The following is a 16,014-nucleotide window of genomic DNA, read 5'->3' on the forward strand; positions in this document are numbered from 1 at the left end:
GGATAAACTGAAAATATCTATTGATGACTTTAGTAATGAAATTTATTTCTAAACTGAAATATTTAGTTTAGAAACTTTAGTAAAGAAATTTATTTTGTGGTAATCCTTTTGGATAAACTGAAATATCTACTGTTGTCATGGCCTTTTTAGTCTTCTGATGACTAGTTTCTTGCTTTTGCATTAGAACTCTTTAGTTCTCAAATAAGGATTCACAAAAATATTAAATAAGAATACAGTAAACATAAGATAAACTGATTTCACTTTTTATACGTATTTTTTGTTTTCTTAACTTTCTTTAGGCCCAACTTATTACAGTTGCAACAAAGAAAAATTGAACAAGAAGAAAGAATAAACTAAAATCTAAGTCTCTGCATAAAACAGCAGAGCAGCTTTCTTTCAGGAATAACACATTTCATTATTATTTCATCCTCTTAATCATTACCTTTCTCTTTTCAATTTTTCTCTGTGTCTTTTGCCCAAAGAAAATGATATTTCATCATACAGACTTTTGTTGCATCTCAGCAGCGCTAACACCAACAGCTTCATCAGGTATAAACCTTCCCCAGAACCAGTGTGCTTTCCACACTCTGTTCATCTCTTCTATTGGTACATTCTTCGTCTCAGGCAACATCAAGTAGATAAATATCGTCATTATGAAGACAAACACCGCGAAGAAGAAGAATAGTCCGAACTTCATGTGACAGAGCATTGTAAGGAATAGCTGAGCTACAAGGAATGTGAAGAACATGTTGACCGCTACGTTTATGGCTTGAGCTGCGGATCGTATCTCTAGTGGAGATATCTCACTAGGTACCAGCCATCCCAACGGTCCCCATGACCAGGCGAAACCGGCTACATAGATACAGATCAGTGCCACGATCAGATTAGCATCTGTTTTCCCTATGTTCCCTGTTCCAACCGTTCCAAATTTGACTCCTATCATGACACCAATAGCAATCTGCAACAAATATGGTGATTTTAAAGATTGAGTGTTTGACAAGAAACGTAAAATAGGGTTAGGGCTTTTGTGTTACCTGAGAGATAAGCATCTGGATACCTCCCTGGAGGAACAAGACTCTTCTTCCGAACCTATCCACAGTGAAAACAGAGACGAAGGTACACAAGAGCTCGATGATTCCCGTAACCATAGCCGATAAGAGCGAGGCTTTGCTACCGAATCCTAGGGTTTGGAACAGAACAGGCGCATAAAATGTAATGACATTGATTCCGGTAAGCTGCTGGAAGAAAGGAATGAAGCAAGTTATGATCAATTGTGGTCTGTAACGAGGGAGCAAGATATTCTTCCACGGGTGTTTCACTTGCTTAGACTCCTCACTCGCATCAGTGAGATCTTGAAACTCTTCATCAACTTCATTGGTTCCTCGGATAGATTGAAGCATTTGCTTGGCCTTGTCGGTGAAGCCACGTTCGATGAGCGAGTTCGGCGTGTCGGGAAGGATCAAAGCTCCGATCATGATCATCATTGCAGGGACACAAGCTAACCCTAGTGAGATTCTCCATCCGATGTTGCCTTTCAGCTGTGCAGTGAAGTAGTTGATGATGGTTGCAACAACGATACCGAATATAATCGCTACTTGAAACCCATTGTTGAACGCTCCTCTTAGATTCGGAGGAGCCATTTCCGAGAGATAAACCGGAACAGACTGAAACCAAAAAACAAAACCGATTAGTACTACAAACCACACTGGGTTGCTTCTTTGTCAAGTTACACAAGAAAACGTTTTCAAACTTACTTGGTTGGCGAATCCGACACCGAAACCCAGTAGAATACGACCGATGAGAAGCATGGCAATGTTTTGGGCAAATCCATTGAAAGCAGAGCCGACGAAGAAGGTGAAACCACCGAGGAACATGGACCATTTCCTTCCGAAAACTCGGGTTATAGTGGAGGCGAACAAGGAAGAGACCAAAGCCGCTAAATAGAGAGATGAAGTGAAGAGAGTGAGGAGCTGACTATCGAAACGACAGTACTCGTTCTGGTGTGCGCTCTTCATCTTCCTGTGCACGTCAGGGAAAAACTCTTCCAAGAAGGGCTCCATTTGGGTTACCCCTCCTACAAGCAATACAAAAAAAAAACCCTATAATTACTCACCGATGATATTATCAGTGAAAAAAAAAAGAGCAAGAGTTGTTGAATCTGAGAAAAAAAAACCTGAGATCCCGAGATCGTATCCGAAGATGAGACCACCAAAGGCACCGATGAAACATGTTACGAACACTTTCGGTGTCAGTTTGTAATTATAATTACGAACTCCCGGCGTTTGACTGACGAACCCTCCGGCCATTTCTTTAATTTGACAAAAGAGAGTTGATTTTGATTAAAACGACGTAGTGCTGACTTCTCTGTTTAAGACAAGAGGAACAAACGGAGCCGATCTTGTTCTTCGTTGTCCTCTTCTTCTTGGTGTTTGTATTATGTATCTCTCAGACAACTGGTGGTAGATCTGATTCTAAAAAGAGCATTCGAGTAAGGAAAGAAAATATTTGATTTTTTGAAAATGGAGAAGGATAGTTGAAATTTATAGGATTGAAATTTAACTGTCGGCTGACTTTGTGGTCGGAAGAAAGAACAGCTGTTCTTCTTCTTCTACGACTTGCCTATTCCTCTGGATCTTATCTACATCCACAAATCTCGTGTCTTTCTTTATACAGTTTTATTTATTAATTTAATTAATGTAATATTGTTATTTTTGTTGAAAAGTATATAGTTATAATTGTAAATGAAGAAATAAATCAATTACTCAATTATACTTGGGACAGTTTACGAATTCAAATCCAGAAATCCCCTATATATTAATTGAGAAGCATTTGAAAAATTAGAACCTTAATTTTGTATTAATTAAAAAAAACCCCAAATCCTAGGTGGCACTCTAAATACATTCTAAATTTTATTTCAAAGAATTCTAGAGCATCTAATATAAAATATAGTTTAATCTAATGGTGTCACATTATTCCATAATTATATAACACTAGAAAACATTATATTAACCTAAAATATAGGAAGTGTGTATTCTTTCCTTAAATAAAAGCCACGGAATTATCTAATATGATTTACATATATATGACAATTAATGATTATGAATAATAAAGATTTGATAACAATTTTTGCATCATTCTTCATTTTTTTTTAAATTTATATTATTAAAAAAAATTAAACAATCACATTAGCCATATAATAAAAAAAATTAGATTTTTTCTTTTATGTTATATTTTGAATTTTTTAAAATGACTTTAAATTACAAAAATGAGGAAACCTTATATGTTATATTTTTTTTTAAACGACTTTAAAATACACAAATGAGGACACCTTATATGTTATATTTTTCTTATATGTTAGAATTTTCTTATATGTTATATTTTGAATTTTTTTAAAACGATTTTAAATTACAAAAATGTAAGTTTTCCTTAAGTATACGACTAAAAACATTAAAATGACATGCATCAATTCGATGGTTGATTTGAAAGCTTTCAAAACCATATGGAAGATAAAAGTCAAAATAATTTAACTGTGGAAGCAATACTGTTCATTTTTTTCAAGAATGTGTTCGATGGAAAAAATAAGGTTTTTTTATCGTAATTTGTTTAATGTCTACTAGAGAACATTATATTAACCTAAAATATAAGAAGTGTGTATTCTTTCCTTAAATAAAAGCTACAGAATTACCTAATATGATTTACATATATATGACAATTAATGATTATGAATAATAAAGATTTGATAACAATTTTTGCATCCTTCTTCATTTTTGTTTAAATTTATATTATTAAAAAAGTAAACAATCACATCAACCATATAATAAAAAAATTAGATTTTTTCTTATATATTATATTTTGAATTTTTTAAAATGACTTTAAATTACAAAAATGAGGAAACCTTATATGTTATTTTTTTTTAAACGACTTTAAAATACAAAAATGAGGACACCTTATATGATATATTTTTCTTATATGTTAGATTTTTTCTTATATGTTATATTTTGAATTTTTTAAAACGACTTTAAATTACAAAAATGTAAGTTTTCCTTAAGTATACGACTAAAAACATTAAAATGACATGTATCAGTTCGATGATTGATTTGAAAGCTTTCAAAACCATACGTAAGATAAAAGTCAAAATAATTCAACTGTGAAAACAATACTATTCACTTTTTCAAGAATGTGTTCGAGGGAAAAAATAAGGTTTTTATGTCATAATTTGTTTAATGTCCAATAGAGAACATTATATTAACCTAAAATATAAGAAGTGTGTATTTTTTCCATAAATAAAAGCTAAAAAATTACCTAATATGATTTACATATATAAGGCAATTAATGATTATGAATAATAAAGATTTGATAACAATTTTTGCATCCTTCTTCATTTTGTTTAATTTTATAGTATTAAAAAATAAACAATCACATTAACCATATAATAAAAAAAATAGATTTTTTCTTATATGTTATATTTTGAATTTTTTTAAATGGCTTTAAATTACAAAAATGAGGAAACCTTATATGTTATATTTTTTTTTAAATGACTTTAAAATACAAAAATGAGGACACCTTATATGTTATATTTTTCTTATATGTTAGATTTTTTCTTATATGTTATATTTTGAATTTTTTAAAACGACTTTAAATTACAAAAATGTAAGTTTTCCTTATGTATATGACTAAAAACATTAAAATGACATGTATCAATTCGATGGAAGATTTGAAAGCTTTCAAAACCATATGGAATATAAAAGTCAAAATAATTCAATTGTGAAAACAATATTGTTCACTTTTTTCAAGAATGTGTTCGATGGAAAAAATAAGGTTTTTATGTCATAATTTGTTTAATGTCCAATCCGATCAACCCATGATGTATTAATTATAGTTTTGTTCCATTATTTTTAATAAAAATTGATCTGATCTATCGGAAAGAAATTATATAATAACAACAAAAAATATTATATATATATAAATAAATAATCAAATATATAAAAGAAACTATCGATAATATATACAAATAAACTCACCCTTCTTACCCTAGTACATAGTTATTACACAAAAGTCGTTATAAAGTCATAAACACTCTCTTTACTTTGTAACTAGAATTACAATCTTGACTCAGTTTGATTTAATTTTGATTTTAATTGATTTTGTCGTAGTAAATTAGTAAACGCCCGCAAAACTCGGTCAATGGACAAGAAAGACCGCTACTATTTTTGATTTTAGATAAGATTTGTTTTTTTTTTTGCTTGATTGCTGGAAGTTCTTAGAATGAGGTTTTTAACGGAATATAAGAACTCGTTTCTTAACTTTTAACTAAAAAAACTAAGAACCGGTTCTTAAATAAGAGTTTTAAGAACCGGTTAACTTTTTTAGTTAAAAGTTAAGAAACAGATTTTTATATTCCGGTAAGAACTCCGCTCTAAGAAACCCTCAGTAATGATGCTGTAAGATCTTTGAATCAGATCTTCTTTTCCTTGTTGAATTACATTCAAAATCTATTTTCGATTTTCTACCTAATCAAGATATCTTTTGGCTTTTCTTTTTTTTTAGCAACATCTTTTAGCTATTTCTTTCTTATCTTTTCAGTTCAAAAAGTAGTACAGAATTGTCAAATCTCTATCCAGAACTTAAGGTCATTTGAAACGTAAATAACCTTTTTACTCGTGAACAGCCTTTTTATTCACATGCATGCATACGATCTCATTGAATGGTAACGCATTTGTATTATCCGGAATGGGACAAACTTTATTTTAAATATATAATACATATTTCTTAATTATTAAGAGCAAATTGTACGTCAAATTGTTGAAAGATAAAATTTGTGTGTCGGAGGATATTCAAACCTTGTAATTAAAAAGAGTTGGACCTACGGGGTTATTGATTACGACATGGAAACGAAATGTTGACGATCACTATTTTTTATATGGAAAATTAATTATTTTGTAAACTAGTCGTACTGTCGTAGTCTTCGGTTGCTCTCTATTCCTATAGTGTACATTGCAAAGTCAGAAGTCGTCGCGTTACATTATTTTCATCATGTTTCCACAATCTTACGTCATATTTTGTATTAATGATGTAAAAGTAAATAGTTTGTGCCAGGATAAGACCTGCCTTTTGATCGAAAATTTGAGCACGATGAATTTATATGAAAATTATTTACGAAATATTGTAAGAAAAAATAAAATTTATATTTCTTGATTGAATTAATATTTTTGACCTTTAAATAATTTTCAATTTTTTTTGTTAATTACATAATTTGTTTACTGATGAGCTGATCTCATTTTTAAAAATATTTTAGGTTAAAAAATCACTTATCGCATAAGAACATAACGTTTAGGCCGAAGAATCTCAGACCTACTATTTGGTTACAATGAAACTAAGCTAGCTCGATTTTATATCATGATTTAGCCATTTAAAAGTTAATTATGGTTATGAGAAGTTTACATTCACGTGTCAATCCTATCTATCTTCAATATTTTTTTTATTTTTGTGTAGTTTTTTTCATTCTGGTTTGCTCGATATAAATATTGATTTTTGAATTTATTCTCATTTTGTTATTTTGTTTTGGCGTGAGATTTAGAAAATGTTTAAGATTTAAAATTATTATAGAGATACATACTTAGGTTAAGATCTGCGCCTTGTGCAGAATAAATATTTTATATTTATTACTTATTTTATGTTTTTCTGCATATGAAATAATAAAATAATAATTATATTTTAAATAACTAAGAAATCAGTTACTATTATGAAATAAATTGGTGTGCGCATATAAATCAAACGACCGCTCATGTTTATTTTCAATCATTTTAGGGTAAATAAATCAAAACAATCAATCTTATCTGTCGTATATGATATATAATTAAATTTAAATGATATTAACATAGATATATAGTATATTTTTAATATGGATATTTATTAAATGAGGTTTCTACTCATATAATTTTATGATTATTTTCATATTTGTGTAACAAAATTTTACACCAGCGATTTTTTTTTAATGTGGAATGTTTAGTGGTTTCAATAATTTATAATCATTTAAAAAAAACAATGAAGATTTCAAAATTAAAATATTAACTGTTCAATATATGTTCAAAGCAGATATCAAAATATAAGTATGTATTTTTATATGATGTATAGCTTAATTTAAACGATATGATATATATATATATATATATATATATATATATATATATATATATATATATATTAACATAAACACCTATTAAAATAAAATTATTCATTCATATGATTTTATAATCATTGTATCTTATTATAGAAAAACATTTTTCCCTTGATCACAAATATTTATGTGAGACTTTTAACAATTTTAGTAATTTATACTCATTTTGAAAAATTTAAAATACAACATATACAAAAAAAAAACTAAAATTTTATTATATGATTAATATAATTTTATTATTTATTTTAATAATAAATAATTAAACAAAATGATATAAAGTATATAGATTGTTAACAAATCTTTATTAATTAAAATCATTAATTGTCATATATATCTTAATCATATTAAGTAATTACGTAGGTTTTATTTAAGTAAAGAATATATAATGGACATACTATATAATATAACACTAGATCTTGACCCGTGCCCCCCGCGCGGGTGTTGGATTTAACTTGCGTTCAATGTAAATTTATAAACCATTGATTTTATAAAATGTCCATTTATATTTTTATGTTTTGTAAAATATATTTAGAGTAGAATATATTATATTATAATATAGATGTTTGATAATAATTTTTTATCTGTACGCAATATTATATTTATAATTTCATAACTTGATGCAATTTGATGTAATTGTAATATTCATATATTAACCTATTGATTTTTTTTTTTTTAAATGATTTAATTTCTTACAGTAGGTTTTTATGAATTATTATTAATTTTATGATATTTGGTTTTCTTGAAAATTGTATTGTAGCACATTAATATATACTATATATTACAGTTTGTATTTTTATTTTCAGCAAAAATAAATAACAATTCATTGTAATTAATTTAATTGTTTGATTTTAAGGGAAGTGGTAGATTTGTAAATAAGAAAGAAATGCAATGGCTAAATGTGTAAATAAAAAGAAATATTTAATCTGATATCCGTGTTTCCAAACAATTCTCATTTAATCTGCTATCCAAGTTTCCAAACGACGGAATCTGTAAATGAGAAAGAAATACAGTGATTAAATATGTAAATAAAAAAATATTTAATCTGCTATCCTTGTTTCCAAACAACTTTTATTTAATCTACTATCTAAGTTTTCAAACATTACCAAAAGGTACTTCAGTTTTAATAATATAGATTCTCTAGCAATTTAATTTTGGACTAACAATGTTCTCAATTAATTCTCAAACCGCCACGCAAACAAAATTAGCATTCTAATTACGTGACAACTCAACATAGCATTTTTTTAATTAGTACAAACTACAAGTTATAACTTTTTAAATGTTTCTCTATTAATATATAGGGAATATGCGATATTTTAAAAAACCTCTTCCTGTAAAACAGTGTGATATAGGCTTAAATTTGCTACATAGAATAAAGTGTATGGGTATAAAGTGTAGAGCTGATCCTTTTCAGTTTTCTTGCCGTCATGTACGAGATATACTGAACTCGGATCGGTCACAGTCGTCTTCGACTTATATCAGATATTGTTTCGTACTCCATTGACCATTTTCATAAGGATCAGCAAACTTTATACTCGGGTGCATCTTTCATTTTATTATTATTGCTCTATATAGTGTTGATTGTTTATAATTTAAGCAGCTGATTTCAACACGAAGAGAAATTAGTTGAAACGTTGATGCAAAGATTATATACGTAAAGCCTAGAACAAGACAAACTAGGGGTTCCAGTCGCATGGTAAAGTCAACTTGTGTTCAAGTATTCCACCCATGTATCTCCTTTGGTGTAATGAACTATACCAGTGAAATTAAGAAAAATATTTGCTGACAAGAAAAAACAGAAACTAAGAATAAAATTAAATAGGCAAACAAAAAATTAAGGGGAAGAACAATTTTTGAATGCGAGACAACTAAACAATAGTACGTGTATAATATATGCCCTTTTTAAACTAATTTGGATTGAAGTACCTCACCGAAAATAATAATAATAAACATGGGTTTTGGAGGTTAATTTTCCTTTTCTATATGCTACTAAGCAAACTTAGATTTGGTCTTCAATCATCAGAATATATTATACGCGCAAAATGATTAGATCATGGATGGGATGATTTTTGGGGTATGATTTTTGGGAGGCCTCCGACGTCCCTTCTCCGAAATTTATCTAAAACGTTAGAATGCGAACGCTTCGCCGGTAAAAAGATGGAGAAGCGAGCATGTTTGTTGTTCCTCTTGTAGCTATCAGATATGCCATGTAGTCCATCACATGTGTTCAGGACCAGTTGTATCTCATACCCTAATTATTCGGAAAGAAATCTTCTGAAAATTATTTTGACCGTATTAATGTTCATATCAAGTACACGCACCAAAAATATCCCCAAACCAACAATACATAATTATTCAAAACATCCCAATTCCAAATCAAGATGGTACTTAGAAAAATCAGTAAATAACCATTATCACAGAGTAGGAGGAAGGAGTGCGTTGGTGAGAGCCGGTGGTTCAGGAAAATGATGTTGAACTGGCGGTGGAGAAACTGGCTGAGGAGCTGTTGTGGATGACGGATAACCTAAGGCGTGATGGTGCGGTGGAGTTATTTCCGGTTTAGCTTCCTTGTCTCTCACGGCTGCTCCTAGGGTTGAAGGCTTTATGGTTCAGATTTCTGGCAAGTATTTGCATTATTTATTTATTTATTTATTCAGTTGGACTTGGGTTTTATTTTCGACTTCGTGAGTTTTGGTTTCCTCGTTTGATGGTACTAAGTTTTGGTTCAGTTAACTAGAAATACACAGTAATTCATTTCAGTTTTGGTATGAGAAATTTCCATTAAGTTCACTTTTAATCTCAAAGTTCAACTTTCTTATGCTCACGGTCGACATGGTCCGTTGTTTTCTTACAACCCGTCACATAAGGCTTGCAGAATTGCAGCGCCAGCTCCCTTAATGGGAGATTTGTCAGGAGACAGCACAAAACTTCCGACACAAGTGAAGTTCAGCCGACTTTGCAAATTGGCTACCACTAGTCACGCAAGGCTTAAGCTAGCATTTCCCGATCTGACGGGTTATGAGAAGGTTGAGGTCGAACGAGCCATAGAAAAGTATATCTCGACATTGCCTGCATTAGACCAAGAAATATGGCTCCAAGATTTCTCTGTCACGGCCACAATCTCACCCCAGCATACGACCGTTGGTGACACTCCACTAGCCAGCTTGTCATGTAGACGACCAATACTATAGTCGGTATGTTCACGTGCCAAAGAGAAGAACAGAACATGGATGCTTCCCGTAATAGCCTTGGTGTCCAAACATACATTTTAGGTAACAAGACTAGTTCTAATCTAGTCAAAGATTCAGACCTAAACTTTTTTGATATTATCTCTCGAGTCTCTGGAGACCGAAGTTCTATAGATTAGATTTTCTTTCTAGCTACAAATAAAATAGACTGAATCATAGTTGTTTCTTCCAATATCCCGATAGCGCAAATACAGAAACAGATGAAAGAAGATACTAGAGTGCAAGAAGATGAGATTCAGATTATTTGAAGGATCCACAGGAAATCTGATGATGGTTTTGTTTATATAGTGTACAAACAGACAGCAAAGGTAATGGAGTTCTTAGCTTATGATCTTTTTCTGGATCTCTTCCCTTGGCTCTTTAGCTTTGTCCAGCTGAGGAGGTTGAAACTTCTGCGCTGCATACAGGGCAAATCTGCAGCAGGATCTCGTGTCAGTTGAGCAGATGATAATCCAATTTCTACAACTGCTTGTCTAAAAGCTAAGAAACAAAAAATTGTTCCTAGCTCCCATGGAAGTTGATAACATGATCGCATGCTGTAGGTAGCCTTAGTACGGTATTAACAAGTTCAAATCTCTGCTTACTAGCAACTAAACCCCTCTTCCAAGATGTTAATGAACACAATCGGCATAAGCATAAATGCAATCCATAAACTCAACAACAACATGAGATTATAGTCTGTATGTTATACATTTTTACAGACCATAAAGTTTCCCGCTATACACAGTTGTTGTGGTATTATGTGGCGGTTTTCTAGCACGGATATATCTTATCAAAAAGGGTAGGTGTCAGTATAAAAAGACAGTCAAACAGTTCCTAATTGTGTGTTTTCAGGTTTCGCATAGCTGACTACAATAACTGCATGATTTTATCTTTCTCTAACAGGATCCTTTTTTTGAAAGACATACCTTGTTTATCTTCAACCAGTTATTAATGCACTCCGAGTGGTAAGAATGTTTGCATGGAAGCAGTATCAAGTCATCGTCATCCTCATAGTCTAGACGACATATAACACACCTGCATTAGCATCAGAAAAGTTAATTATCAGGCTACTTGCATGAATTGTCGATGGTTTACTTAAATTAGTTAGAAAAAGGGCATTACGACTCATTGGTTCCGTTCTGGTTTTCTCCATCTTTATATCTTTTTGAAGGCAAAGATGCAATTGTATCAGCAGACAACCCTCTACTCTCGGTTCCCACAATGTCGCCAAGCGCAAGCAACTCCTGCAAACATTAGATAGTATACAGAAATAAGCCAACAGACGTGTTGGGCATCTAAATTATTGAACATCGAAATGCATGACGGATGTTACCATTAGAGTCCCACATTTCCTAACAATAGTATTCACGTTAACTATAAATCGTTTAACTATAAATCATGAGAGGGTCCAAAAATTACAGCACCCAAGAATGTTTTCATACCTCATATGAAAGCTCATCAGGATCCATCTCATCCCAGGCATCCTGCAAAAAAAATTAAGTGTACATAACGTGAATGGAAGCAGAATCAGATCATCTAAAAGAAGCCTTACTTTATATGATTCTCTACCCTGTAATTATAATTTTTAGTTCCTTTTCCACAAAATGGACCAGACTCTATCTAACTTCAGGTCACCGCGAAGTCCTATGCTGCAAGGTGTGAGCATAACTTTCGCGGATACCAGTGACAACTTAACGCTACCAGAATACAATTGATTTGATTACCACACTGGTTAATGAATTTTGACCTTCAAACATACAGTTATGCAAAATTCTAGTAACATAAACGGTAAATAATTAAATACGACCTAGTACCAAAGCCCTAAGTAATTTAAACCAGTAAGACAATCAAATGATTACATGGCCGACAATTAGGTTGACTAGCTCAACTACAATAAGTACCTTGAATACACAGGGAAGAGTATCTAACTGGGCCTATGGACCAAGAGACTAACACCAGACTAAACTGTCACGAAAACAAAACAAACTAATGCCAGGACAGAATGATACTAGATATATTGAATCATGTATGATGTATCACTTCGACAATGGCAGGCTCTATGTCATAACTTTGTCCCTCGGCCACAGATATTACTGAACAAAAAACAAGGTTGTACAGTTCTTTTCACAGAGGCAAAAAGGTTTATATTCTCAACCAGAAATTTTTTACAGCTCAAGATTAAAAAAAGGTTGTGTAGTAGTGTAAGGAGCCTACCTCAGAAGTATGATCATCATCCTCTAGAACTTCAACCCCTGTAGTAACCAATAACAATTAGCATAATCCCAAACCAATTTTAGAAGAGAGCAATAAGTGTACTCACGATTAGCTAACCCAGTCAAGGCAGACAACCTATCAGCCATTTCCCTTGCCTCAGCTTCCTGAATAGCTCTAGCAAAAGCTTCATCATCTGAATAACCAGCTTCAGCTTCCTCGGTGTCAGCGTTTCTGCCGCCATCTTCTTGATCGTCTCCATTGGCATTCACATCGGGCGCATCTTCCTGAGGATCATCATCTGTTTCATATTCGTCATCCTCGTCCTCGGGGTCATCAAACTCATCCTCCTCGTAGACATAGCTTCCAGTTTCCCAGCTCCCATAGTCACTGATTTCACTGTTCATCGTCAGCATCATATACGCCCGCTCCTGAGCAACACCAATTCAACAATCGAATATGAAGAAAGCCCTAAGAGCATCCAAAATCCGAAACAGAGAGATGCGAAAAGAAAGAGCCACACCTGTTCTTGTAGCGTGCGAGCGAGAGCAAGATCCGAATCGATTTGGCTCAGATTAGTGAACGGAACTCTAGCGGAGGAAGATCGGAGAGGTAGCAGCTCTCCAACCGAATTCGATCCGCTCTCATCACCCATTGCCGTCTCCGCACCTTCCTCTCCTTTCTCGCTGCTTCCGCTTCCGGATTCCGATACGACGCCGGTCTGACGATTCTCCGGCGACCGTACATCAGCGTCGTTGATCTTGGTCGCTTGCTCGGCGGTGACGGCGACGTTGGTAGCGTGGTCGTTGTTGTCCTTCTCCATGGCCATGATTGTAAGCTAGGGTTTTCGAATCGGGGATTTTCGTGGGGGCGATTGTTGTGTGGGGATTTGGTACAGAAAGGGAAATTATTCAAGAATCGAAAGGCAAATAGTGCTTCGAATTTTGAAAATACGCAATTTCTTTTAATTTGCAAGGATCCTACTTATGTTTTGTTTCTTTCTAAAATCATCCAAAATGTTTATTATTATCTACACCTACCTCCCCACATTTGTTTTTGATCATATCCTAAGAATCATAGATGTGGACCGCGGGCTTGACCCGTAAAGGACTTTCGCGCGACGGTATTGGGACGAGATTTTCTAGGTCCGTAAATTTGCGGGCTTCGCGGGACTGGGTCTTTGCGGGACTGAGTCTTTTGCGGGATGGACCGAAACAGGTCATGCGGGATTACATAGACCCGCATTTTTTTATTCATTTCTTATTTTACCTGAAAAAATGAGAGAGAGAGAGTGAGAAGAAAGCGATTCTTGGGACTTTTCCTCCAGAAGATGATTCGAGCTCCAGTGAAGATGATTCGAGCTCCGGCGATACGACTCTCCGGCGATGACGACTCGAACTCTGGTGGTGTTTTGATTTGGTTTTCTCTTTTTATTACACACAACTATGAATTGCTTTATTACAATGTGATATTTCTTAATTAAGTTGATTGGTTTTGTTTTCAATGCTGTGAATGTGTTTTTCTTAAATTAAATTTGGTTACAATGATATTGTTTAGCAGAAAAGTTAATTGTATATCACGTCACTTGTATAATTTGGCAAAGTAATTCACAAATTTTTTTGCAATCCAAATAATTAAAAATAGAAATGGTTTGATGAAGATATACAACACTTGAGCCAAATTATTACAAAAACAACAACTCAATCATGTTCAAACTTAACAAAAGTTTATGCTGATAACAAAAAAAAGGCTTTTAACTCAAGAACGAAAGCACAAACAGAGTTTTGTGGCATTGATTTTGATAAGGCTTTAGTAAAGCTTAATGAGTTTTCTTCAACTCTCTTACACAACTCTTCTACTTGAACATTCATGAAAGAAGTTGTAGCAGGCGATTTGATAAGGAGGCGTCCCGCGGAACGGTCCGCGAAGGTCAATATATTCTGCGGTACGGGTTTGGGCCGGCATTTTGAAGACCGCAGCCCGCAGTCCGCACGGGACAGGCCCGCTGTGACCCGTTCGACGACTAACCCGCTGCAGTACGGGACAGAACGGGATGGGTAAACCTGTTTGACATCTCTAATCCTCCCCGCTATTTTATTCCTGTTCTTCATTAGTTTTTTTTTTGGCCTTTGAGACTTCAGACAAATATCACCACTAGGTGGTATGTATTAATCCAAAAAGCATGATTCAGATTGAGATTGATAAATTACTTTATAATACTCATATTATAACCTATGAGACTCAGTTAGCTTCAATTTCAACTTATCTATTATTTTCTGAAATGAACTTGGCTTACCTTGTATCCAAGTGAGCTAATACCCGATTCCAATTTGCTTCCGTGCACACTTGAATTTGGTTGAATATAACTCGAAGAAAACACAAGTTTATCAGTGTTCTTTTTATAAGAAAAATAAACGAGTCAAGCAAAGGCCAAACTGATATATCATGTGTCGATGTGTAGAAAGGGGCGAGACGTCACAACTTTACGCGGAAACGTGCAAGTAAACAAAACGTTGGCTTGATGAAAAAAAACTTAGGCGTATTTTTTTTTACAATCACTATAGTATTTAGTTTTTTAGTGTTAAAGATTAATTCATCATATCTACTGCTTATTAGAATTAATATTTTAAAGTTTATATCGTTAGAATATAGCAACTGTGTTTTTAGTTTTTATATTTTTTATCAAGAACCTCATAGAAAAAAGTTCATAGCGTTTATAATAATATTTATCTTGGACATTTATAAAAAAAAATTTTTTTATAAAACAACCATGTCTCTTTTTGTCTTCATATTTTTGAGTCATGAGTTTAAATTTGAGCAAATCTCCAAAATAGCACATTTCTAAGTTTATATCACAAAAATAGCACTCAAAAACTAAAATGACCAAAATAGCACTTTTCTAAGTTTATCTTTTGAAAATTTTAATTTTTTTATTTTTCAAAATTTGAAATCTTATCCCCAATACCTCATTTCTCAACTCTAAACCCTAAACCCTAAACTCTAAACCCTAAACCCTAAACTCTAAACCCTAAACTCTAAACCCTAAACCCTAAACTCTAAACTCTAAACTCTAAACCCTAAACTCTAAACCCTTAACCCTAAATCCTAAACCCCACCCTTTAACTCTAAACCCTAAGTTTGTGACTTTTGATAAAATATTAAGTGCTATTTTTGTGACTTTTGACCTTGAATGCTAGTTTGGGAACAAAAACTTGATTTAGTCCTATTTTTGTCTTTTTCTCTTTAAATTTTAGACGTTTTGGTTTTGAGAAAAAGACAAAAATAGCACTAAATCAAGTTTTTGTTCCCAAACTAGCACTCAAGGTCAAAAATCACAAAAATAACACTTAATGTTTTATCAAAAGTCACAAACTTAGGGTTTAGAGTTAAAGGGTGGGG

At 32.8% G+C, this 16,014-nt stretch overlaps 2 protein-coding genes across 2 annotated transcripts; both read right to left on the minus strand.

Moving 5' to 3' along the window:
• Nucleotides 1–242: 242 nt before the first annotated feature.
• LOC106352974 (sugar transport protein 4-like) lies at nt 243–2,644 on the minus strand. Its single transcript, XM_013792631.3, has 4 exons — nt 2,174–2,644; nt 1,755–2,074; nt 1,035–1,664; nt 243–958 (listed from the first exon to the last, which is right to left on the minus strand). The coding sequence occupies exons 1-4, from the start codon at nt 2,304–2,306 to the stop codon at nt 497–499; spliced, it is 1,545 nt and encodes a 514-aa protein (XP_013648085.1). The 5' UTR covers nt 2,307–2,644; the 3' UTR covers nt 243–496.
• Nucleotides 2,645–10,566: 7,922 nt separating this feature from the next.
• Nucleotides 10,567–13,547, minus strand: LOC106352973 (E3 ubiquitin ligase BIG BROTHER-related). Its single transcript, XM_013792630.3, has 7 exons — nt 13,139–13,547; nt 12,725–13,046; nt 12,619–12,656; nt 11,847–11,888; nt 11,527–11,648; nt 11,331–11,439; nt 10,567–10,836 (listed from the first exon to the last, which is right to left on the minus strand). The coding sequence occupies exons 1-7, from the start codon at nt 13,442–13,444 to the stop codon at nt 10,783–10,785; spliced, it is 993 nt and encodes a 330-aa protein (XP_013648084.2). The 5' UTR covers nt 13,445–13,547; the 3' UTR covers nt 10,567–10,782.
• Between the last annotated feature and the right edge of the window lie 2,467 nt (nt 13,548–16,014).

Source organism: Brassica napus, chromosome C1 (assembly GCF_020379485.1).
Source record: "Brassica napus cultivar Da-Ae chromosome C1, Da-Ae, whole genome shotgun sequence".
Classification (NCBI taxonomy): Eukaryota; Viridiplantae; Streptophyta; class Magnoliopsida; order Brassicales; family Brassicaceae; genus Brassica; species Brassica napus.

Excerpts from the sequence above, each read along its gene's own strand:
- LOC106352973 (XM_013792630.3), bottom strand. The coding sequence starts at position 13,444 with ATGGCCATGGAGAAGGACAACAACGACCACGCTACCAACGTCGCCGTC. Across the intron at positions 11,889-12,618 it reads ATGATGATCATACTTCTGAG|GATGCCTGGGATGAGATGGA; the intron begins GTAGGCTCCTTA and ends TTTTTTTTGCAG. Across the intron at positions 11,649-11,846 it reads CTGATGAGCTTTCATATGAG|GAGTTGCTTGCGCTTGGCGA; the intron begins GTATGAAAACAT and ends TAATGTTTGCAG.
- LOC106352974 (XM_013792631.3), bottom strand. The coding sequence starts at position 2,306 with ATGGCCGGAGGGTTCGTCAGTCAAACGCCGGGAGTTCGTAATTATAAT. Across the intron at positions 2,075-2,173 it reads ATACGATCTCGGGATCTCAG|GAGGGGTAACCCAAATGGAG; the intron begins GTTTTTTTTTCT and ends TATTGCTTGTAG. Across the intron at positions 959-1,034 it reads TCCAGATGCTTATCTCTCAG|ATTGCTATTGGTGTCATGAT; the intron begins GTAACACAAAAG and ends TATTTGTTGCAG.